Source organism: Aedes aegypti, chromosome 2, assembly GCF_002204515.2.
Source record: "Aedes aegypti strain LVP_AGWG chromosome 2, AaegL5.0 Primary Assembly, whole genome shotgun sequence".
NCBI lineage: Eukaryota > Metazoa > Arthropoda > Insecta > Diptera > Culicidae > Aedes > Aedes aegypti.
Window position 1 is genome coordinate 165,515,220 of NC_035108.1, and position 26,762 is coordinate 165,541,981.

The following is a 26,762-nucleotide window of genomic DNA, read 5'->3' on the forward strand; positions in this document are numbered from 1 at the left end:
TAATACGCGCAGGGTAAAATCGCCGGTTTTGGCCAGCTTAAATGAACTTGTATAAAGAAAATATATGAGATGCCCTACCTATACTGCAAATATGCCAAATTAAAGCTTTCAATCCATATTATGTATGAAAAGTATCGGAACTGAGCCGCAACCTTATTGTCACATTGAAAATAGCGATGGTCAATATAGGTCACAAGAAGCAGTTTTCAAATTAGATACCCAAATTGGCCAATCACATTGATTTCTAATGAAACTATCCATTTTCAAGAGCACAAATCTGAAGAACCCAATACCCGATTGAGCTGAAAACCTATTCGGTTGGTTACCAATAGCTAGCGATCAATCAATTAAGTTTTCAGCTTAAACGCAAACATCCGTTCTTCAGATTTGTGCTCTTGAAAATTTGAAGTTTTGCTTCTATTCATCTTCACCTTAAACTATAAGGAAAATGATATTTTTCTTCGAATTTTTAAAGCAATTTCGACGGAATAATTTATGTAGCTCAATTTTGTGAATATGTTCTATTAGACACGAAACATTTCATACTAATTTACTGTGACTACATACAATAAATACAATAAGTAGCTGGATGAGAAAAAAAAAACATATGTATAACAGAATCTCTTTTTTTATGTCTAGATACGTCATTCAAAAGCTCTTGAAACATAACGTAAACAAGTCATTTTAGAAAGATAAAATCATTATATATTTGAAAAAAAAACACGGTCAATTATTGGAACATGTTTTAGCAATAGTGATGTTTGCCAACTTCTATTCCTATATTAGTGATTTACATTGATGTCCCATAAGACTCAATATTTTAGAAACTTACCACTATTACTGGTGCAAAGGAGCAGGAGCGAGGATTTGAAATTGTTTTCTTACTAAATACCAAGGTTTTTTACATGTTCATCTTATTTTGAAAAAGGTTTTATAACCCTGTAACGCTCATCACTTTTAGACGTACCCCACATAAGTCAGTTCGATATTGTAACGCAGGTATGGAAATAAGATTAATAGTTTATTAGAATACTCAATCATCGTACTTATTGATTAAAGAACAATCAAATAACTGTTGATTTTCAATTAAAACTTTTCCATGATTTTGATACATATGGACAATTTTGATTAAGAGCATTATTCCCATCCAAAACATTGAAAGAAGTCGTGGGCAGGAAGGGGTATTAAAACACATAACATATTCTATTATGCAAATAGGGGCAGCGTATGTCTGGTCCAAATTTCATGCAAATCGGAGAACCTGTGACCTACTAAAACTATTCGATAATAAAATAAAATATCCATGTAAAAAGTCTATTACAAATCAAAATTATACTCGATTCTCAACGAATCTTTGAAGCATTTATTATTTTTCAGAATCTTAAAATAACAAAAATTATTATAATAAATGCAAAAACCCCACCATGTGGACGTTTTTAGGAATTTGAAAATGCGAAACATTTTAGCGTGGTTGTTGAAAGGGATATGCATCTTTCGTGGACGAATTTCGAGCCAACAAAAGCAAACAATTCCAAATTATCCGAACAATGATTACTTTTCTGCGACACTTTGGTTATTTTAATTATCCATTATAGTTTCACCGATCGAGCTGAATTTTTTTTTTTGCGCGGTTGTTATGGGTAGAGATGGGCGAAATCCGACCATTTAAGGAGTGAATCGTAGATGACTCACTCACAAAAGTGAATCGATTCTATAGATCGATTCAGTGACTCATTTAAAAAAATCATATCTAAATCATGTATTCCGTATGAGAAAGGCAATATGTAAATGCACGAGATCATCTATATAAATAAAAATGGTTTGTATGTCACGAAATTACTTACGAACGGGTCAACGGCTTTGAATGATTTATTCTCCGTTTTGTTCGTGAAGGGTTCGGACGTGTTTGTGTATATAAAAATCACCAGATATTCACCGGTAAAGTCGGAAAAACGAGAGTGGACGAAACTTTCATTTTGTATGGGACGATCCATAGTATTTTTCAACAGCCTACTTGATGGCAAGACGAAGTTTGCCGGGACCACTAGTTTTTAATAAATTTACATCAACTAGACAGAAACAATGAAAAGTCCAATTCAAAAATATAATCCATGGTTAATTTTAAGACTCATCTATCAAATAATGAGGTGTTTGTGAATCGTGACTCTTTTGAAAAGAACCGTGATTCGTTCACTCAATTTTGTGAGTCGACTCTTTTGAATGATTCGTGAGTGAGTCGCCCATCTCTAGTTATGGGACCCTAATGCATTTCAAAAACCAGACTACATCAAGGGCTAGTAGCGGTCAGACTGCAAAATAATAGTGACTTTAGTGACCAAAATGATCAAAATAATGACCAAAAAGTTACCTATAAGTGACTTCAGAACTACAAGTATTAGTCATAAAAATGACTAGAAATACGTTCTTTGGGGACGTTAACCAAACTACATATTGAGTGAATTTAGAACTGTATGGATTTTATATATTTCTCAATAGTTTTTTATTCGAGATAAGACTTGATTGCCATAAATGGTTCATAAAAATGGCATCTTACCTCTTTTTTTTTCGAGGCGAATATTAGCTTGGTATAGGTTACTTTTTTGAAGCAAACTCGTTTATCAAATACATGAATTCCGAAAAACAAACTAGTGATATATTTTTTTTGCAAAACTCCTGGTAATATGGAACTACTGGCCAAAATTCATTAAAGATTTTGAAGTAGAGGTGCAAAAAGAATTACTTGAAGCATTTTTTAACAAATCGAGGTAAAATATTCGGTTTTAGACAATATTATGACAGATTTCCTAAAAAATATCTTGGATGGATTTCAGGATATGCAATAACAAAATTCTTAGAAGAATGCGAAATTCAAAAACAATTTCTGTAAAATTAAACGCTGTCTGTAAAATTGAACAGTAACTTCATAGAAATTTTTGTCAGATTCGAGTTAAACAAAATCAGATGAATGTTGTGCATAAGTAATTAGAAAATAATTCCATGTGTACTTGAAATATCTACTTTTCAATGTTCCAATACATAAAATTATTGAAAACAATCATCTCACTCAGTGACGAGACGTAATCTCACGTTTTTACTGTTCTAGGACTTTGAAAATGACAACAATTAAAATATGGTGCAAACAATAAACGACTGACATCGTGCTTCTTAAGAAATCCTTATTTATTAGATTATTTCAAACCAACACCTGGTTTCATCGAAAAATCTATGTTTTAATATATAATTTACCATGCTTATAAAAATTAACACACTTTGTTTCAAAATATTGTGGAAAAATATGAAGTTGGTGCAGTCCCGTATTGAAAAATATAGGCATAACAGTCTCTTTGTGAACTTCCAACTCAAATAGCAACTGAAAAATATGAATTGTGTTCAAGTTCATACTTTTTTGCTAATAACAGATGTAATATGAAACTATATGACATATCTGTGCGATGGTTCTAAATGAAAATGGTACGCAGGAATGTACTATAAAATTATGAACTTTGAGCGCTTTTTTCTCAATGCCTACTTTTACCATATGGGCAAGTTATGCCTTCATGGACAGTGTATCACGATTGATCAATTATTATTGACCTACAATGTTCGAGCATTCATTATAGAAACTAAATTCCGTTTATATATGCAGATAACCGCAGAAAATTCACTAGTAATTTATTAAACAAGTCCTGGATTCCACCAAAATATATTCAAGTATTTCGGCAAAAAATTCAGCCCAAAGTCGCATCCTTAGTTTTGCTAGGATCTTTTTTCAAAATCACCGCAAGATTAGTTTTACATTTTTCATTAAACATGTCTACGAAAAATTCACCTAAATTCCTGCAGAAAGTTAACCAGAAAGCTGATCCAGCTTTAAGGTAAAGATGAATCGAAGCCAAACCTCAAATTTTCAAGAGCACGAATCTGGAGAACCGAACACCCGTTCTGGCTTAAAACTTAATGGATTGATCACTAGCTGGTGGTGGCCAATCGATTAAGTTTTCAGCTCAAATGGGTGTCCAGATCCGTGCTCTTGAAAATTTGAGGTTTGGCTGGAAAATTTGAGTTCTTCATCTTCACCTTAAATTTCATTATCAACATATCACGAGAATAGTGATGACTTTTTGTCAAAAATAGTGACTTTTTAGAAAAAAGCGATCAAGTCACAAAAAAGTGACTTATCACCAGCCCTTATGAATCTGAGTTTTGTCATACTCTAATGATCACGCATAAGATATCAAAACGATTTAATTACATACTTTGGGATCGCTTTTTTCGAGACAATGCTCTGTATATTCGATAAATGGTGCAAAATCAGTAGATCTACAGACAAACAGACTCAACAACTACAACCATTATATATTCAAAACATAGTCCCGTGGTTAATATGCACAATGCCAAAAATATTGTTTTTTGAACCGGGAACTATAGGTGGCGGTAGAGCGTCAAACTCGAAATGGTAGAATTATTTCCAAATAGTAGTTATGTTGCTGTAAGAAGGAAATAGAACGAGTGTTACGTCTGTTTGTTTGGGGTAGAATCACGCATTGATAAATTTCTTTCATTAGCTGGCAAAGTACTTCGGGGCATACTTCACCAATGGTCACCACCTATCAAGCGTCTTCACAGATCAATTGCACATGCTCCATGTTCTGACCGTGCTGCAGTTGGCCTGGAAGCGATGATCAACAATTCGGTTCTATCGTAGAAAATACATACCTACTCCAGTTGCCAAAAGTGTGTCAGTCCAGTTCAGTACTGTGGGACTTTGGGATGGGGAAGCACCCGGCATTTGTAATTGAGCTACATCTCCGTGTGATGGTAAGCTTTCTGCCCCGGCCCGGGTACCTATCATATTTGATACAACAAGAACAAACCCGCTGTAGGTTCGTGCAGTCTTCAGTGATTTTTATGTTGTCCTATGGAAAAGGAAAATCCTTTGCTCGACCTGTACCGTACAGCAACTTCTGGTTTTCTCTCGCTGCCTATTCGTTCAATCCGATAAGATAATAATTAAGGGGTGATGCTGATAAACCGCTAGAGAAATCAAACAAAACTGTTTTGATTTGTCACTTTTGACGTTTCTATAAAGGCTTCATTTGTGTGCGTGTGATCCGAATCAAGCACGTAGCCACTTTTATGTTAATCTCGGATTAACCTTAGTGCTCCAAAATCGGAGCACTAAAGTTAATACCGGAATTAAAATCAAGGATAATATCGTTTGGTGCTTAACAAAATCGAAGATAATACTCAATTGGCGTATCATCCTCAGTGGAGCTTACCACCCTAAATATATCAAAGTTGATCTATCACAGTTCATAGCATTTGCTAGAACTCGAGACGGACAGAAATAAACTATTTCCCTACGCTTCCATTCTTTCATCATTATAGCACGCCTTTCCTTACGCCTGATACATAGGCAGTCTGCTAACCAAACCAGCAAGCCTCTCTGCCATAAAAATTACACCACCCCTTCACCCTTCCCGCATGAACTGGCGTAGACGCAGTGGTATATACGGTCTACTGTGGGAGCCAGTTTAATGCATCATCAATTCCTCCCCCTTCCCCTCATTTGTCAGCATTCTGACGTGGCACTTGGAAGATCACTTATACACTGAGGGTGTCTGTTAATCCCAAGCAGTCATCTGGTTGGTTCCTTGTGTAAGTGCAGCTGATCTGGCGATTCTGGAGTAGCAACCACGGGCGGCCAATCAAACTCAAGCTTAATTCAACCAATCCAACATTTAAAACTGGGGGCCTTCTTTAACCGTGTGGTTAGAGTCCGCGGTTACAAAGCCATGCTGAAGGTGTCTGGGTTCGATTCCCGGTCGATCCAGGATTTTTCCGTAATACCAATTTCCTTGACTTCCCTGGGCATAGAGTATCATCGTACCTACCACACGATATACGATTGCGAAAATGGCAACTTTGGCAAAGAAAGCTCTCAGTTAATAACTGTGGAAGTGCTCATAAGAACACTAAGCTGAGAAGCCGGCTCTGCCCCAGTGGTGACGTTAATGAAAAGAATAAGATTCAAAGAGTTGCTCTGTGCAATGCTGTCCCACCCCTAGCTTGTAACCAACTCAGTTATTGGGTCACCAAGTGGCTCGGTAGCTTAGCTGGTAAAGCATTTTTTTCATAATTTCACCCATAATTTGTCCATCTTTACCACGCGTAATGAGTTAATTAATTCAAAATATCAGTTTAACAACTAACAGATCTATTTCAATACAAAATTGATTAAGAAATTTCAAAATGAGCGGCAAAACGTGATTTTTGGCGATTGAAAATTCAAAAATTATTCGTTATCGTTATACACTAACTACCCGCCAAAAGGATGGGATCACCGAGCAATGCAAAACTCACTTTCAATATTGCAACATTCCTAAAAGTTTAGAATCACCGGTAAGTACAAGTTACTGTTGAAGTGATTCTAAACTTTGCGGGAGTGTTGCAATATTCAAATCAAGTCTTGCATGTCCATTGACATTGTCCATACTTTGAACCATGCATAAATTACGTCGCACTCCAAGGAGGTCTCATATAAAAAGCGTGAGAATGGGGGAGGGGGGTTTCGTAAAAGTCCCAATTTAGAGTGACATAATTTGTGTACCGTCCCTTTTGGAGGATAGTGTATAAATACTCCTATTACTGTTTATGGGGACTAACTAATGATCCCAATAAATAATAATATGCAGTTATATCCAGCCACAGGTGATAATGCAAAATGTACAAGGTTTATTTTTGGGTGATAGGGCACAACAGTCATAGAGGGATATTTTTCACATTGCGTCCCACAACAGTAATAACAATCACAATTTTTATTAAAATAAATAATAACTTTTATTACAATTAGAATACAATTTGCAACGATTCTAAAACTAGTACAAAATACTATACTAAAGAACTTTGTGCCCATTGACTCACTTCGGTGGGAAGGTTTGGTGTTTTCACCACAGCCTGATTAATTTGACCGTAAGTCAAGAGTAGCCTATGTAACTGATATTCTTTCTGAACTTTAGAACTGGAACCACACACTGGGGCTATGATTTCCAAATTTTTCACGTGCTCGTACGCTTTCAGAACAACACTACGATCAATGCCTTGCATCGTAGAGCTGGAATTGGCAAACTTGCTGTATCGAGTCAGAATCATTTCAAAATTGAACGGATCTCGATCGTAGATTTCCGAATGATGTTTCATAGCAATCAGCAAGCACTGCTCCAACACTGACAATCCGCACAGTAAATTGATCTTATCGTCACATTCGAACTGTTGACCCAGATGCTGGATGTCTTCAACGGTTATAAAAGGATCACTTTCACTCAAATGCGACACTAGTTCAAACAGGAACGTTTTAAAGGTGGCTTCCAAAACATCGTAATCATACATGTTTTGCAAAACGGATACCACTTTGGGATTGCCAGCAAGTGCATCAATATGTTTGTTCCATTGAGAGACCCATTTGGCTTCAAACGAATAGGCACTAGGAGCGAAAACTCGTCGCAGTAATGGAAGTTCATCATTCTGTAGTGCTTCCCAAGGGATTGGTTTATTACGCTTTGTGTATTCCTTGATCTCCTGAAAAGGCAAATAAATAAAGAAATAAGTAGCTGTAGCTTACAATGGCATGTGTTCCAAACTAACTTTATCCGTTGGCAGTTTCAGCAGAAGTTTAAATAATTCCACTCGTTCTTCTATATCGTCTTCCCTAGGAAGTATGAATATTTGACGATGGGAGAATCTGGACTTGACTCGCTTTTCCAATAGTTCTATGACGTCCAGGCGGGCAGTTATTCCTATAGAAGTGTTCAAATGTATTAAGGGGACACGGGAGACCGTGTTATTTTCCCTATCTTTCGTCTCACTCTAACAATAATCATCAAAACTTTGTGGAAGCAAATCTCGAGTTTTAGTGAACCGATGAAGCTGAAAATTTATCGGATTGTGCACTACATGTACATAATCATAGTGATACATTTTCGCACCGATATATGGAGTGGTTCTTGGGATTTGCTTCTTGAAATGGATAGGGTGATTATGATGACGTCCCGTGCGGCCTTAAGCATTACACATACATAAGATATTATCTCGATCGTCATCGATTGAATAATAAAGGGCTGGTAGCGACAAAGTGTCTTGAAAATAGGAGCTTAAGAGACCTCATACTTGATAAAACAGACCAAAAAGGAATAAAATATACAGGAATCAGAAAATTCGCGTTTTTATAAGATTTTTTCAGAAAATCCGGCCAGACATTTTAGTATAGAATTGCGACATTACGACAAGTATTACTGTTGCATTTTATCAATATTTTCCAGGAATTTTAAAAGAAATTAATTTAGGTGTTCTTCCACAGTTCCCTTCAGGTATTTTTTTCTTTTTCATAAATTCATTTATTTTTTTTATGGAAATCCTCTCTGAGTTTCGTCTAAAATACCTTTAAAAATTCCTCGTGGAATTTTATAAAGTTTGAAAATTATTTCAGCTATTCCACTTTTTCAAGAAAATCCTTTCATGAGTTCATGAAGTGATTTTTCCATCGATTACGCTAGGATTCATCAGGGCATATCATTAGTTCAACCACTAATTTCTCCAGCGAAGCCTTCACTGATCTTTTAAGATTTCATTCGAAATTGTGGTTCCGTTTATACAGGTTTCAACAAGGAATTTCGCTGAGGATACTTTCAGAAATTGAGGGCCCTTCCTTAGCCGAGTGGTTAGAGTCCGCGGCTTCAAAGCAAAGCTATGCTGAATGTCTGGGTGCAATCCCCAGTCGTCCCAGGATCTTTTCGTAATGGAAATTTCCTTGACTTCCCTGGGCATAGAGTATCATCGATCATGCCACACGATATACGAATACGAAAATCACACCTTTGATAAAGAAAGCTCTCAGTTAATAACTGTGGAAGTGCTCGCTCTGTCCCAGTGGGGACGTAATGCCAAGAAGGAGAAGAAGAAGGTAATTGGATACGCAGATGATGCGATCATCGTGGTTCGAGGAAAGTTTGATAACACGATTTCCGATCGGTTGCAAACTGCGGTCAACATATCTCTGAAATGGTGTAGATGCGAGGAGTTAAATGTAAACTCTTCGAAAACTGTTATCGTGCCATTTACAACAAGAAAAAAGGTTAAGCTTACACAGCTTTCTTTGAATGGAATTCAAATTTAATTTTCTGAATAATTTAAACACTTTGGGGTTACTTTGGTTAAGAAACTGAACTGGAACTCTCATATGAACAAGGTCATAACTTAAGCTGTGACAACTTTGTGCGTGTAATGTACGAACATTGAAGTCGGAAAAAAAATCTACAGGATTTGTTTCGAAAATTTCTCCAGGGTGCTACCACAAATTCCACCAAGATAATATAAACAGTGATCAATACAGCGACTTTTCCAGAGATTCCACTAGAGATTTTGGCATAGATTCCTCCAAGAAGAACTTGCAATCGCAACCAGATTCTTTCAAACCGGCTCAGATAGTGCTCCAGGAGTACCTTTACCGATTTCCCTAGGAATTTTAGTAGGAGTTCCTCCAGGATTTCACCAAGGATAATGCGAAAGATTCGTCCAGGAAAATCTCTTGAGAGAAGGAATTCCTGCATGAATGCTTGCAGAGATTCCTCCATAGACTGCTCCAGCAATATTTTAATGAGATTCCTCCAAGAATTCCTCTAGCAGCTAGTACAGGGATTTCTCCAGGAATTTTTCAGATTTCTCATGAAATTCTTTCGGAGACTGCTCGGCTGCTCTCCAGGGATTCCTACAACTTCTTTAGGATTATTAAGGATATTTCTCCAGAAATTCCTCCAGGGATGCTTGCAGGGTTTTCCCCAGGTAGTACTCTCGAAATTACTCCAGGAATAATTCCGGAGATTTCTTTAGGAATTCCTGCAGGGATTGCTCCAGGTACCAGGAATTCCTACATGGATGTCTCCAAGGATTATACAAGTAATAATAATAAGGAATTCCTCAAGAGTTTCCTCCATGAATTCTCTCTGATAAATAACTTAAAAATAATTCTCCAGGCATTTACCCAGATTTTTTTTATAGAGAATTGTCTTGAATATCCATTTTTAACGAGGATTCCTCTAAGAATTTCTCTGGAAATTATTTCTGAAATTACCTCGTGAATTTCTCCAGTATTCGTATTAGAAATAACCTCAAGAATTTTGGAGACATGCTTGGATGATATACTGAAAACATACCTGGATGGATTCGTGGAAAAACCGTGGAGAAACTCCTAGAAAAATATGGGGATATCCCTGTAGGATTTCATGGAGGAATCTCTAGAAAAAATCCTTAGAGGAACTTCTGACAGAAGCGTTATTTAAGGTGATTATAGAACGAAGCCACACCTCAAATTTTCAAGAGCACAAGACTTGAGAACCAAACAGCGCCTCGCGTAGAAAATTTATCCCATTGGTCACCACCAGCAAGCAAGTAGTTTGATTGATTTTCAACGCGAACTGTTGTCAGATTCTCTAGTCTTGTGCACTTGAAAATTCGAAGTTTGGCTACCTTTCATAATCACCTTAAATACCATCAGTGCACCAGATTCTGCTCATTTAAGGGAAGTTATGTATTCAAATGTATATTATAAAATAACTATTGTGTCGATCACTACTATTTTTATGTCACAATGTAGCTCCAAGTATAGGTAATCAGTGACAAAATAAAAATAATTTGAAAAACTTTCATAAAAATTATTTAATTGCATTTGTTACTGCATCTAAGTGTTCCTATTTCCGCTCACGGTAAACAGATTTCGTGACGAACTTACTAAAAAAATGCAATAATTCGAATTTCGTTATTTATCTTGATATTTTTATGGTCTACTGCAATAAAGAAGCTGTATACTAGAATCGACATTTCTTTAAAAAAATGTTTAATTTTTTGCATGAACACACAAAAATACCAATTGATCCAATAACCGCTCACGAGGTCTTGTGTTTTCAAAATATAGAATTATTTTATCAAATGAAAATAATGTCAGACGACTTCATTTGAAAGTTGTAAATATTGCTAGAATATATCTGTGCGTAAAATGTTGGTTTTAGAGCACTAGTGAGCGGAAATAGGTGCTTGAGCGGATACTGGTGCACTGATGGTTTCTGGAAGATGTTGTATCGTTTTAGGGTTTTTTTTGTATTCAACACAATCTGAAGTTATCTTTGCCCTATTGAATAACCGCCTGGATTTCCTTCTCAATCCTGCCAGCTTGTCATTCCATCAAGGCACATCCCTGCTAGATGATTTTTGTTGAATAAGACAGCTGGCATGATAAGATGAGATCATTTGATCTATGATCCCTATAGAGGCATTTTCCAGTTGTTAAACAGTCGTAAACTGTTCACCGTTCAACAAATTCTTATTCGTAAATGGAAACGATAGAGATCCCAGTTGGGTTTCTTTGGGATTCTATAGCTTTCTGTTAATTCTGAACTACTTTAAAATAGAACCGAATTTGTTTATGATCTGACAATGATTTTTCATCAGAAACCCCTTCCAGCCCATGTTTTTTTTTCCAATGCTGGAATGTAGTTACACTATTGAACCAATAAGTAGACTATTTCACTACTCTTATGAGCTCTATGGAACTGAATTGGTTTATGATGATTTCGTCGAAAAGTGATAGAGCACAGACACCATGAGCGTAGAAAGTTAAAATGAAATTTAGAAGAATCCATGGAGATTTCGCTTAAAAAATTACTCGAGAAATGTTTGGAAACGCAAGAGTAATTCGTGGACGCAATATTAGCGAAATTACAAGTAAAAAAAATTGAGGAATTCATAAAATAGCTATCATTAGCTCTAGAAGAGAAAAAATCTAGCCAGGAATCTTATAATGCTTGGATGTTTTCCTCGAGGATCTGAAAAGGAATTCCTTGAGAATATCCGCATAAATTTCTCAATGTTTCTCTGAAGCCACTAGAACTATGCACAAGTAAGGAAAACAGGAAAATAGTGAGAAAAAAAAGACTTTAGAGACCTTCTGAGATTTTTGATAAACTTGCAATAAATTGGAGATTAAGTTTCAAAAGGCAGACCTGCTACCAGCCCTGAACAATGTTTTCGACAAACTTCTAAGGGCCCATTCACAAATTTCATAACGCTAAAGGGGGTGGGTGGGTGTCCTAGCGATGTTACGGCCCATACAAAAGTTAAATAACATTCATACAAAAAGCGTTACAAGGGGGTGGGTGGGTGCCCAAAATGGCCAATTTCAGCGTTATGAAATAAATGAATGAACCCTAACATAAATTGGATAATATGATCTTACCTAGCACACAAATCGGAGCCTGAGCAGACTGAGCCACATCGAACAAATTGTACAGCAGCGTTTGATTATGGTGAGCGCAGAAGAGATCAAACTCTTCAAGTATGAAGACCACACTCTTGGACCGTTTTTTGTCCCCCGCCTTGAGGCACTCCAGCAAAAAGGCCAGATTCTCCGCAAACGATCCAAACACTTTACCATTGACGGCGTTCTCCAAATTCATCTGTGCTGTGGCTGACTTCAAAGCCAATCGATCGTCCGTGTGGAGTAATCCGTTTAGGTACACAATCAACGTATTTTTGTAGAAATCCTCATTCGGAAGCAAATCTGCCAGCACCGATGCCACCAGCTAGAACACACGACATTATAAGTAATACTTAGGCTGATACAAATATTAATTTTCTTTTATGTCACCCCCCCCTTCAAAAATCCGAAAATTTTGAAGGGGAGAAAAAAAAAGATTCATCATATTTTTGACATCAGTTAGGTTTTTTCAATTTACAAAGTAAAATACAAGTAAAATAATGATCCAGAGGACGATTAAAACAGTTTAACAACTATCATTCAGCAGACTTGCTTTTGCTGTGCGAATAGAACAGTCAAATCGTTCAGCATGTGCGATATATTTATTAACACTGTCGAGTTTCGTTTCTCGACTGATGCCCCCCGGCCGTCGTGGCTTGAGATTGCCGAGTTTGTGAAGCAGTTACAAACTGATGTGTCCGATGTGGAAACTGTCTACAAGTTAACTGAGAATCGTAGCATTTGCATCAAGTTTAAGTCTGAATCCGCAATGTTAGAGGCTTTGCGGGTAAATTCGGAACCGAAAAATTTCCTATATGCATCCGGGAAATCAGTGAAAGTTTGCATGGTAGTTGCAGGTCGCAATATTGAATACGTTCGAGTATTCGACCTGCCACCGGAGATCTCCGATGACGACGTGTCGCTAGCGTTTCAACCATACGGAAAGGTGAATAGGATAGACAGAGAAAAGTTTCCCAGCAATCTTGGCTTGAATCATGTGTACAATGGTGTGCGGGGTGTACACATAGAAGTGGAAAAGGAAATCCCGTCTTCGATTGGAATCATGAACCGGAAGGCAAAGGTCTATTACGATGGTCTGAGGGACAAGTGCTTTGCCTGTCAGTCTCGAGGACATCGGATGAATGCCTGTCCAACGAGGAAAACTACGTACGCTGCAATCACCAAAGCAAAAGAAGCGGTAGCTGTGGAAGAGGAATTGATCGTCACCGAGGAGGACATTGTGGAAGTTATTGAAGAGGAAATACTTGAAGAGCCTTTGGAAGTCGAGAAGGAAAAAACCGGAAAGAAACAGCAGACAAACAAGCAAAAACCGGAAATCGACGATGACTACATCCATCGGACGTATGGTATTCCTAATGCCACGCAACTGGTGAATAACTTTAACGCCGTAATGGAAGAGCAGAAGAAAAAGCTAGTGGCAAGCCAGCGTCGAGCCCAGTTTGCCTCTTCAGGATCCGTCGACCGCGCCCCTCCGAAGAAAAGTTCACGCAAGGGATGATAGATAGCTAAATAAGACATTGTGGAATAATTCTTGTGTTATTCTCTAGATAATCGGCTCCGCAAAGGTTTCAGAAACCGTATGAGCCTAACAAATAAACGATTGGTAAAAAAAAAAAAAACAACTATCATTGAAAATAAAAATTCGAAAAAATAACTTTTTTTTTTCAGTTTTATTTTTTTGTTCCTTATTTATTTTTATCCCCCCCCCTCGTACCTTCCAAGTAGTCTCGGACATAAAAGAAATTTAATATTTGTATCAGCCTTATTCAACTGCAAATCCAGAATGCTCTATACTCACCGTGGTTTTCCCACATCCTCTAGGACCTAGCAGCAAAGCACTGTTGGATTCTCCGTGTTCTGCCGTGCGGAACAGCAGGTCTCGAATGTGTTGCCATTCCGATGCATACCCGCGAAATGAAATATCCGTTTGAAGACGAGATTTTAACAGCTTTCGTGTTGTTCCAACTTGCTTCATCAGGACGGGCATTGTTGACTCTTGTTCTAATGATGAATGAACACTTTTGAACACCAATATCTGAATAAAACTAAAACTGAATGTCCTGAACTCGAGTAGTATGTTCACAATCAACGTTCAAAGCACCAGGATATTTTTGCGCCTAAACGCTAAACAAAACAAAGCCAATGTCGACTATAATCGTAAGCACCAGCCATTGCCATCACCACCGTTAGCACCAATTAGCGTTGGGCGATTTTGATTCGATGTTTGAAAACTCAACACGGAGCCACAAATCATAATAGCACAGACAAACAGACGTCACACTCTCATCATTGTCCATCGACCACCTTTTTAACGATCGATTCAAAAATATCGTAGGTGGCCAATCCGCCACCCGCTGCGCTCGCATCGTTTTTGTTCGTTTTTGACGTTTACACACTACCGCCACAGACAAACAGACGTCACACTCTCATCAATGTCCATCGACCACCTTTTTAACGGTCGTTTCAAAAATATGGTAAGTGGCCAATCCACCACCCGCAGCGCTCGCATCATTTTTGTTCGCGTTTGACGTTTACACACTACCGCCATCTGTTGGCTCGTCGGCCAAACGCGCTAATTTTGGCATTGGGCGTACATGTCCTTGTGACTATGATTTTGATCGATATTCGTTCTAAGTGTTACGTCTGTTTGTCTGTGCTACCGCCATCTGTTGGCCCGTCAGCCAAACACACCGATTTTAGCATAGGGCGTACATGTCTTCGTGACTATGATTTTGATCAAGATTTGTTCTAAGTGTTACGTCTGCTTGTCTGTGATAATAGGATCCTAAAATGTTCAATGAAATCTTGTTTTTATTCAATGGCACGAAAGAGCATGTTACTGTAACTACTTTAGCAATTTTTCCCGCTCAAATAACGGCTATATCATATTAAAACTTTAATTTAAAAATTGGGTTCATAAATCTAGCATAACTTATGATCTCGCCCTAAAAGCCATTGGTAACCATGTGTGTAGCTCGGTGTTTCTGAGTATTTGGATGGATTTACACGTTATTTAACAACGTATGGTGAAGAAAGGATCATTATCTACATGCCGGTGGTGTTGGTTTGATTGCCTATTTCTGTGTGCTTTCTTCAAAAGGGCGATATTGACATCAACGTTGAATTGAGTAATCGAAGAATGAAATTTACCCAATGAAAATCAATTCTCTATTTCTTATGGTGTGCATTTTTGATCCGCATTATCATTCACCATATTGAATAGCAGTAGTTCTATAAGTTTAACAATACCCAAATAATTTACTTTGATATTGTACATTTAATTTAAAGAAAATAAAATTGCGCCTTTTAATGAACATGATTTGTGATTGCGCCCTTGAAATATTTCGCCTTCTGTGAAATCTCGAATTCAATTTCGCCCGTCTGGCGAGTCCAATTGGAATGTCAGCTGTCAATTGAGCCTGTTTGTTTTGACTTTCTGTTGTTAGTAGATTCAATTGCGCCCTTCTGCACGCATTAGTATTTTCGGTGTTATCAGTGATTTAACAATCAAAAATAATGCTGTTCACTGATATTATCACGTCTCTTGCTGCTTCAGAAGATCTGACTCTGCTAAAGGTAAGAAAATCGTCACTGTAAAGCATCAAACCTGTTTATATTGTCGACGACACTAATCTTTCCAGCTAGGGTGATTGGATTCTGGCCGAACGTTGTTCTTTTGGTGTTTTGGTTTAATAATTAACCATTATGTTTCGATTCATCAGCGATTAGCAGAGTGCGGTAAGTAAATATGTTACTATTTGATTGTTTAAAATGTGTGCATTTGAAAATCTGATACTGGTAAAAGAGTACGGGTTATCATTGCATCGATTTGATGACTTCGATGATGACGAACTTTTAACCTCCTTATGACAAGTGCAATGCAAACACCAGGTGTATTCAAGCAGCCCTCCCTCTACTTGACTTGTATTAGCATAAAGAAGCTGCAAAAATGTGTAGGTGGTAAACATGTAGACTATCGGATGACGGTAGCCTTCTCTCCGTCTGTTCCCTAAGTTAGCATGTGTTTTGGGGTCTTTTAAGCAATGCTAATAGTGGTATGCACATTAACTATCATTAACAAACTACTGACATCAATTATGAGTAAATTTAAACGCAAAATTGGGGCAATTTTATGAAACGCTCAAAATTGAAATGAGATGTTAGATTAGCCCTTTTGTCACCATATAGGGTAACCAATATATTTTGGACCCCTATATATTTTGGACCCCCTGGGACATTTTCCTGCGAATTTCCCAGTTTAAATCGAAAGACCAACACTATTCGCATACCATTTGGAAAGATAGGACTATTCCGCACTTGTACCAACCGTTTGTACATAGAAAATGTGGTTGTTTTATATGAAGTTAATTTAATTTAATCGGTTCATCCATGCAACCGTTACAACACGTTACACGCAGCAATTGAAGCCGTCAGAAATTTTTCAAATGTAAACAAAAACTTTTTTCAAATTTCTGAACTAAAAGCGTAGAATTTCTTCGGTTTTCCATTGTCAATTGATTGATTAGACTATGGGCAAGCATATTATACAACCAGTGTCGTGGGCTTTATCGCCAAACAATAAAAAATGCCGGGGGTCCAAAATATATACTTTTAGGGTCCAAAATTAATTGGTGTGTCCAAAATAATGAAAAATAGTGCCTAACAATTTAATTATTTTCGACGTTTTTTTAATTCCTGCATGACCGTATGGGATTTTTTTCTCGTAGAGGTAGTTTTTCTCTACATTTTGACATGTGCTTTGACTTGGTTACGTTGTGCAATCAATTATTGGGACAAAAAACTAAAATCGCTTCCTTAGGGGGTTACCCTATTGGGTGTGCGGGAAAATGGGCGCAATAGCACTGTAAGAAATAGCAAACCAAATTTCAATTACGACTATTTGTTTTTGTGTTTTATTTAATAAAAAATCAAGTAAATTTACGATTTTTCAGCTTTTTATGAAACTATGTAGCGAACTGATGCTAGTAAAGCTTTAAGCTCGATTTGTTTACTTTTGTTAGATTCGCCCATTTGAAAAAAGTTGCCAGATTTGTTCATTTGCTCAGAAACAACAAGCTACACACGTGGTTACCAATGGCTTTTAGGGCGTTATCCTAGATTACGCGATAAATGAACCTTGACACTTTTGATCATGTTTGACGTTCGCTTAGTCAACAAAAACACCACAGGAGTTTAAGTTTTAACACTGAGGTTGTTCCTGTCGGACATTTCGGAAGGGACACGGAAAACAAAATACACCCAAAGTTTGAGTGTAAGCCTAGGGGTGTGACAAAATCGCAGAAAAACATAAAACAATGTTTTTGGACTTAAACAAACAAAAAACGTTAAAAAATTGAGTAAACATGTGTTTTTGGCCTAACCTTAAGCGATTGGCAGTAAAATTGAGACAGGGCTTTAGGACCCTATTTTGACTTCTTTTGACTTAATTCGCTTAATTCGGCTCTTCCGTGAGATAACCCAAATTTGGGTAAACTGACATGTTATGTCTCATTAGGTAGTATTCCTTTGACAATATCGAAAAACAACTCAGTGCAATTTGGCTTATTCTATTGAACTTCTATTGGGTCGGTGCGTCTCTCTCTGTTTTTGAAAACATTGCTTTTGCGAGAGAGGCTAAACAACCCAATCATGTTTACGAATCTATGACAAAAGGTCGAAAGACAAAAGGTCGAAAGGACAGAAGGTCGAAAGACAAAATGTCGAAAGGACAAAAGGTCGAAGAACAAAAAAAAAGGGACAAAAGGTCGAAAATCTTTTTTCAAAGAAGGGAAAATTTTCTACCAAGCAAATCACTTTCGACCTTTTGTCCTTTCGACTTTTTGTCTTTCGACCTTTTGTCCTTTCGACCTTTTGTCTTTCGACCTTTTGTCCATAAACCGTAAAAACTAAATGCAGTCTACCCAAATTTGAGTTTAAATAACTTATTTTTATGAGGAGTCTGATTCATGGTTAAACTTGACAGTTCAAAAGTTAATTTCTGAGAATAACAAACAATATTTATTTTTAAATATAACGCTTACTCAACTAACAAAACTCAAATCACAGACAAACAGACGTCACTCTCTCATCATTGAGTGAAAAAAGCCAAACCTGAGGTCGATTTGCGGTTCCGTGCAGTTCTATGCAGCGATGTCAATAGTTTTGAACACCTCTAAAAAGTCGACAAACTAAAACGTCAAACGCAAAGATGACACGCACACTAGTCCAAATCTGCCCAATCCAAAAGTTACAACTCTACTGCCTACGTGTTGTGAATGGAAATCTGGCAGATTTTCGTAGTTTTACTTATCGGGATCAAATTTCATTGATAAAAACCATTTTACTACGAGCAGTTTGTAACTGGTAAGTTTAAATGATTGGGCAACGGTAAATATTGAAGGGAAACAGGAGTTCACCAAAATGTTATACACTTTCTTTCAGTTGCTAGCTTTGCAATCGAAGGTTTCTCCAAATTCCACTTAAAATGGTCGAACTGAGCTCCAGCGGTGACCTCTACCAGCATGGCTTTCCCAACATTGTTTTCGTCCTTCCGGCCATCGTCGTGGTGGGACTGTCCGGTAAGTGTTGATTTCGATCTCGCCATTCATTAAAATAACTGTAATGATTGTGGATACGAGAGACTTGGCTTCCATATGGGACCAAGGCTCGTGCGCCACTGAATTGAAACTGATAAAGGTAATTTCTGGAAATGCCTATTCGTGGGCGATAAAGATAAGATTTGCCACTAGGCGAAATTTTACTGAAGCTACTTCCATCAATTACGTTAACTCTTTTGCTTTGCTTCTGAGAATAGGATTCACACTTAAAATAAAACGCCACTTGTATTTTGACCGCAACGGAATTGCATTTTTTTTGCTATTTTGTTGAATATCAGCTTTCTCTTTATCGAAACAATGAACATTTTCTTCTTCTTCTTGGCATTACGTCCCACTGGGACAGAGCCTGCTTCTCAGTTAAGAGTTCTTATGAGCACTTCCACAGTTATTAACTGAGAGCTTTCTTTGCCAAAGTTGCCATTTTCGCATTCGTATATCGTTTGGCAGGTACGATTATACTCTATACCCATGGAAGTCAAGCAAATTTCCATTACGAAAAGATCCTGGACTGACCGGGAATCGAACCCGGATACCTACCTGCAGAATTTTTTCGAAATTTAACCAAAGTACACTAATAATTCTACTCCATTTTTATTCCTACACATGGCTTTGCTTTGTAGCCGCGGACTCTAACCACTCGGCTAAGGAAGGCCAACAACATAACGGCTTTATTTTTCCACCAACAAAAACAGTACAGAGAAGTGCTGCTAAATATGCTAAACAGATAAAATCTTACCAATAACAATGAATAAGTTAAAATGAAATAAATACTTAATAACAGGGTGCCTATCTCATGGAAAACATGGAATTAGGGAATTTTATGTAACCTGAAAAAACTGGAATTTTCAGGGCATTTCAGCCACAATCAGGGAAATTATTTTGAATTATTAATTACATGGTATGTAGAATGCAATGAAAACGCTTCTTGCGATGTTCAGTCCTTTATTTTTTTAGTTAGCATAAAACATGTTTAGACATTGAAGCATAACTTAAAATTGCCAACTTGGTAAAGGCAAGTACATTTCCCAGTTACGGTTACAAAAATAGTTTTTCGTTTGTTCTACAAAAATAATAAACTTGGTAGGAAAAAAGCGAAAAATACAACAGGTTACGAAAAATAGTACATTTCTTAGGTAAGCAGGTGTCTTTTTAGATCAGCGATTTGTCAAGGGATGCTTCTTCAGCATTTGGTTTAAAAAATCTTAGAGCACTCCAATGCTACTACCTTCATTTAATACTATTTATCTTTATTTAGGTGCCCTTCCATCCATGACGAATTCGCTACTACCTCCAGTAATTTTAACAGAGATTACTCGGAAGATATTTTATCGATTATCCTAGGAATTAATCCAGATGTTTGTTTTTTTTTTAACTGGTTCTTTCAGCGATTTTTCCAGTTGTTACTTCTAGGAGATTTCCCACAGATCCGACAGAAGTTCTTCCACAATCCTCTGAGTTAAAAAAAATCGTTTCTACATTTTTTCTAAGAAATCCTACTATTATTTCAACGCCGATTTTTTTTCCATGCATTATCAGTAAAATGAATATTTTAAAAACTCATCTACGATTACTCTCAGGGATTGCTCCAAAAAATCCCTCAGGCATTTTTTTTATGAAATTTATTATAAACTTTCAAATGAATTCCTAAATAAATTTGACCTGGTATTCCTCATTTTATGCAGACAGTTCTTCCGGCATTTCTAATACCGTTTTGATTCATATTACGGACAGCTTCAAATTCCGGACACTCTACTTTGTATGGGAAACATTTCACACGAAATGTTTCAATTTTTGCCATTTAAAAGTTCTCGATTTCAAGGCTCGTTTTAGTAAGCATTTTCCATAAATATCATTGAAAATTTATAATGCCCAACTACCTTAGATGTCTCATTAGTGGTTTGACGATTTCAATTAATGATTGGACTGTTCCATTAATGATTACCATGAGCTGTCCGGAATTCGAATCAAAGTGTCCGGAATATGAGGCAAAAGTGAGGAAGCGTCCGGAATAAGAATCATGAAAAGGCCACACATTTTGATGTATTTGTATTTGTATTTGTATATTTGTCAATTCATCTGACTATGTGTCTTAATGAACAATTAAGGTAAAAAAAATATAATCAACTATTTGAAACGCATATTGAAGACATATACAACGAATAACTTAATTCTAACACTTTAAAAATGCGTCGAACAAATATCAAATATCTTCCCGTTCTTCATCGCGTAACACTCGTTCAATCCGTTGTCGAAATGTAGAAGTTGCCAAGCCGAAATCGAAGAGGTGATAGTGCTCGTTGAAGCGTGCTGCCATGTATCGAATAGGGTCATGTAATCCGTAATTAACTGTCCGAGCAGGGAGATGTAGGAAACTTCTTGTACGGAGTGGCCGTTCTGGTGCATATACTAACAGATTGGCAAGAATTTCCGGTGAATCAATTTCGCCTATCAAAACTTTAGCTACAAACACTGATTGAGCTGTAGACCTTCTGCTCTCAAGTGTGTCAATACCCAACAGTTGACACCGATGTTCATATGGTGGCAGACTTGTGGGGTCTCTCCACGGCAGATGCCGAAGGGCATAGCGCACAAATTTTCTTTGTACAGTCTCCAGTCGCATTATCCAAACCCTTTGGTATGGGCACCATATGACGGATCCAAACTCAATGATGGAACGCACAAGGGAACAGTACAACGCTTTGAGACAGGTTGGGTCACGGAATTCATCCGCAATTTTGAATATAAATCCGAGCTGCCTATTAGCTTTGGCGATAGTGTCCAGATAATGGGGCTTAAAAGTTAGAGCTGAATCTAGCGTGATACCTAGGTCTCGAATAGTATCTACACGATGTAGTGGCAGATCATCAATGGTATAGTTGAATATAATTGGCTTTTGCTTGCGGTGAAAACTGATCACGTTGCATTTCTGAACACTTATGGTGACGAAGTTCCTATCGCACCATTCGCAAAAAACGTTGATTAGATGTTGTAGCACCAGACAATCGTTCTCGCAGCGAACAACTACAACAATTTTGATGTCGTCAGCAAACAGAATTCTGCATCCAGTAGGAAGAGCGAATCCAATGTCGTTGAGAAAGATGGAGAACAACAGCGGCCCTAGGTTGCTGCCTTGGGGAACTCCCGAGGTGTTTGTAAAGTAGCCCGAATTTGCTGAACCTAGCTTTACACAAAGCTTCCGGTGCGTTAGGTATGACTGGAACCAGTGAACCAAATCCGACGATACACCAAGTTTGCCTAATTTAGCAAGTAGTATGGAGTGGTCGACGCGATCAAACGCTGCTTTGAGGTCGGTGTAAATAACGTCCACTTGTACTCCTGCTTCCATATTCTGCAGACACAGTGATACGAAGGGAGCGAGGTTAGTTGAGATCGATCTTCGGGGGTAGAAACCATGTTGGTCAGGTAAAATGTAGTTTTTACAACAGGAGAGTAGGACATCGTTGACAATTATTTCAAAAACCTTGGAACAGGCGCAGAGTGATGTGATGCCTCGATAGTTTTCCGCATTCTTCTTATCTCCTTTCTTGAATACCGGAAACATGTAAGAATACTTCCACCGCTCTGGAAACAATCTTTGGAGCAAAGAGGCGTTGAACAGCTTCGTCAAAGGCAGAATAAGTTCGGTAGAGCATTTTTTCAAGATGCTTGGTGGGATACCATCTGGGCCACTTTCGTTTGAATGCTTTAGCTTACGAATCGCTGATTCAACCATATCCGGAGTGACAGAAAACATGCTGAGATTAAACGCATCCCTTGGTGTATCACTGAGCGCCATATCTATTTGTGATTCAGCGGCAGTCGAGTCGTTGAACACGTTTTTGAAACGTTCAGCTAGAAGATTGCTTTTATCAACCACTGATGCAGCGAATTTGTCACCGAAATAAATTTCGCTAGGGAGACCATCCTCTTTCTTTTTAGTTTTCACAAATGACCAAAACGATTTTGGGTTCCTGCGAAGTTTATCCTGCATGCGATTAGTGTAGCCGTTGTACAAGAAACGATTGTAGCTGCGGTATTCATTGCTTGCAAGAACAAAAGATTGCTTGGTTAACGGGTTTTTGTTTTCAAGGTACTTCCGTAGTGCTTTGGACCTTAAACGCTTCAAGTATCGAAGGCGTGCGTTGCCCCAAATTGGTTTCGCACTTGGTCTTCGCAGAGGCACATTTGCTGATATTATATGGTTCAGATTACTAAACTTAAATTTCCTCAGAATTTGTTCAAGGCTTATCTTAGCAATTTATCAATGAAATTCCAAAAAGAATTTCATCAATAATCCAGAAGAATTTTTGGAGATCATCGTTCGAATTCATCAAGACATGCTTGGAGCTCACCCAAGCTTCATCAGGGATAACTCTAGGATTTTCTTTAGAAATTCCTCGTGGATTTGTTTCACAATTTTCTCAATATTTTCTTGGAGACATCCCTTGAGGAATGGATTGGATGATTGGAAATTTGTTTGGAAGATTTCCTTGAGACATTTAAGAAACAATTGAGGAATTCCTGAAGAAATTTTTAATTTTTGGAGATGCTCTAAATGAAAATGATGCAGTAAGTCATAGAGAAATCAATGTATAATTTTTTGGAGAAGTTGGAACTTTCTTGAAATGAAACAATCTTTGAAGAAATTCCTGATCCGTAGAAAAAAAAATCCAGATTGAATTCATGAAGGTAGGGTGCAGAGCTACTTGCGCACTTCCATGATTCACTTTGGCAAGGTGGGGGGAGGTGGGGTTTTTCCCACCGAATTGGCTGAAACTTTGCAATAAGGAGCATTTCAATATGACGCATATTGTAGCCAAATATGAGCTCAGTAGCTTTCGAAAAACCCTACTGCCCGAAGTGAATCAAAAGAGCCAAGAATAGGATCCGGCTCCCTATCTAAAACGAAATTATTTGGAGAATCACTTTGAAAATTCGTGAAAAATCACAAATAAAACACGTGAAGAGATCTTCAGAGTAATATATGAAAGAAATCTACAACAAAAAGAGTAGTTATACTTGTCGTGATGTTAATCAGATCAAAAGAGGAATTAAATTCTCATGTAGTGATTCCTGTTAGCTTTTTTTTTTGTTTGATTTTTTTTCAAGGACCTCCTTCTTTAAAGTTGTTATTTCCAAGCCGGTCCGTCACTACCAGACCTGGTGTCCCAAAGATACCATCTATGAAAATATACAAAACGATTCCCAGAAACATTTTCAGGGTACATCGCTGATGTTCCTAAATCTAAATCCCATTTCAAGGTAGAAGACATTTTTGATTATGTTCAAATACAATATTTTCTTAATATCTGACTGAAGACACTTTCAGTTCATTTGATAACAATTCTTAGTTTTCGTGGAAATTAAAACAAGGTCACATTTTTTTCTTAAATTGTTAACACATCTATCTATCTATCTATCTTCTATCTATATAAATAAAAATGGAATGGTGTTTGTATGTCACGAAATGACCTTTGAACGGATCAACGGATTTGCATATTTTTTCACTGTTATATTCGACAGGGGATGCGACGTGTTTGTGCGGGGGAAAAGTCTAGGAAAGTTTTCGGAATAGGCAGGAAAACGAGAGAAAACTAATGTACCGTTTTGTATGGAAGATTTTACGACATTTTTCGACAGCCTATTTCATGGCAAGACGAAGTTTGCCGGGACCACTAGTTTAGAATAAATATATTTTTTAATGTAGAGAAAAATACTTCGATATTTATCGTTGGGTTTTTATGTTAAAGTGTTTCGAAGCCGAACTCCTCGCTTTGAAAAAAAAAAACATTCAGAATGAAAAATTCATCATTATTTTACTTTGGAGAAATTCTTGAACCTGATTTTTTTTAAACCCAATTCAAATTTATGGATTTATTAACATTTGGAGGATACAGTAAGGACCCGATTTTGTCAGCCCCTCGATGAAGGCTGACAAAATGGAGTACCTGACAAAATCGGGTCATTTTATTTTGTAGCTGTTTTTCAAATTTTGACGTGTTACATGGTTACATGGACTTTTAAGAGGGCGATGGATATGGGCGTAGCCAGTTTTTTCTAATCAGGGGCTCCCCCTCCCTTATATTGGTAATATCGATTTTTAACACTTAATAAAAGGCATTGCCATTGCCCCCTCTGGCTACGCCCATGCACTGAGAAAAATCTACACGTCAAGGTCGTGTGTTTTACTTATAGATTTGCGCAATGAGGAAAACCACATGATTTGAGTGTGGTAGCCATATGGATTTCATCATTGATTTCACGGTATAATAACATGTGTATCAACATTAGGTTGTCATGTGAAAAAAACATGAATTTCCAAATATTAAATCATGAAAACCAACTGATTTGCTTATTGAATTCGAAATGTAGTAGCTTTAGATAGTCATGTGTGATAGAACATAAATGTCAAGGGACTGAAAGAAGAAATTTGGTAGAAAAACTTTTGCTCCCCAAAATATGGATCCGAGGCTCCTCTGCTTGTCGCAAGCTCTCTTGATTTTTTTTTTCAAACCCGTGAGCCAGCAACAAGCGGGGCGCCGCAAATCCATAATTTGGGAAGCCAGGGATAAGCATATTCCATTTTTTTCGAAACTGAAAGCCAGGAAAATCTGTTAGTGGAATCCGATTTTTCTACTAAACTATACATTATAATCAATGTTTTCTTATAGAAAGGTAGAACTCTCGTATATCGGGCAACTTCACTAATAAAAGAAAAATCGAATTCACAAATTTTCATCTAACACTTTCAGCTTCAAAATTTGCTTCTTCTCTTTGGAAGCATGATGATGACTGTCGTTCGACACGAGGTCCAACCGCAATTCAGTGCACTATGCATCCCATGGGTTGATCACAAACAATTTAGAAGCTTTGAACATGGAAATCGATAGCGATTAGTAACAAGAAGCAATTAAACTACACAGAATTAAGAATTGATATTGAAGGAATTGAAGTAGAAAGAGTAGATGTTTTCAAATACCTTGGAGTCCTAATTGACCAAAAATTGACATTCAGAGCACATATCGATAACGTAATAAAAAAAGTAGCAAGAAAGTATGGTATGCTAGTTCGTTTAAACAGTCAACTGACGTTTTGGAGCAAAATATTTTTGTATAAAACATTAGTGGCGCCACATATTGACTATTGCTCTTCAGTGTTATTCTTAGCAAGCGATACTCACTTAAAACGATTACAAAGATTACAAAATAAATTTTTAAGATACATTTTGAACTGTGGCAGGTACACACCAATTAAAAACATGTTGGAAGCGCTACAATGGCTTTCTGTGAAAGAGCGTATTATTTTTAATGTGCTGACTCTGATTTTTAAACTGACAAATGATCTCTTGCCGGAATACTTGACGAATATTATTTTACGAGGACGAAACATTCATAACTATAGAACTAGACGAAGTAATGATTTACGTGTTGTGCCGTTTACAATGACTAGTACCCAAAGATCAATCTATTACAATGGAATAAGGATTTTTAATGAATTACCAGTTGAAATAAGAAATGCAAGATGTGCCACAGAATTCAAAAAAAAATTGTGCAACATGGATTAAACTTAAGTATAGATAAGGAAATTCTTGAAATTGTATGTGTTTATTATTGTAAATTAATGTTATTATCAAAAGATAAATAAATGGATTATTATTATAGCATAGCTATAGCTCATGGATTTCATCATAACAATCTCATTGCGCAAATCAATGAATCAACCAACTTGAACATGATGATTATGACACAAGATAACCATAAGCAAAACACACTGAATCCGTGTTGGAGTGATGATCTATGCGTCCATAGGTTGACACATAC

General features: G+C 37.2%; 2 protein-coding genes across 2 annotated transcripts in view; one reads left to right on the plus strand and one right to left on the minus strand.

The window, feature by feature from the left end:
* Window positions 1-6,821: 6,821 nt before the first annotated feature.
* On the minus strand, window positions 6,822-14,538 carry LOC5572298 (origin recognition complex subunit 4). The gene is made up of 4 exons (XM_001653936.2): window positions 14,124-14,538; window positions 12,284-12,629; window positions 7,645-7,796; window positions 6,822-7,578 (listed from the first exon to the last, which is right to left on the minus strand). Exons 1-4 carry the CDS (start codon window positions 14,310-14,312, stop codon window positions 6,892-6,894), a joined length of 1,374 nt encoding a protein of 457 aa, XP_001653986.2. The 5' UTR covers window positions 14,313-14,538; the 3' UTR covers window positions 6,822-6,891.
* Window positions 14,539-18,530: 3,992 nt separating this feature from the next.
* LOC5572296 overlaps window positions 18,531-26,762 on the plus strand; it is a 28,799-nt gene continuing 20,567 nt past the window's right edge. Inside the window, exons 1-2 of the transcript XR_002500144.1 lie at window positions 18,531-18,688; window positions 18,767-18,903. The gene's annotated coding sequence lies outside the window, so the exon portion shown is untranslated. The remainder of the gene's footprint in view (window positions 18,689-18,766; window positions 18,904-26,762) is intronic.

Bases quoted from the DNA above. Each gene is read 5' to 3' on its own strand.
- LOC5572298 (XM_001653936.2), bottom strand. From the start codon at position 14,312: ATGCCCGTCCTGATGAAGCAAGTTGGAACAACACGAAAGCTGTTAAAA. The intron at 7,797-12,283 runs GTAAGATCATAT...ACACTTCTATAG, and splicing joins GGCTCCGATTTGTGTGCTAG to GAATAACTGCCCGCCTGGAC. The intron at 7,579-7,644 runs GTTAGTTTGGAA...TTGCCTTTTCAG, and splicing joins TGAAACTGCCAACGGATAAA to GAGATCAAGGAATACACAAA.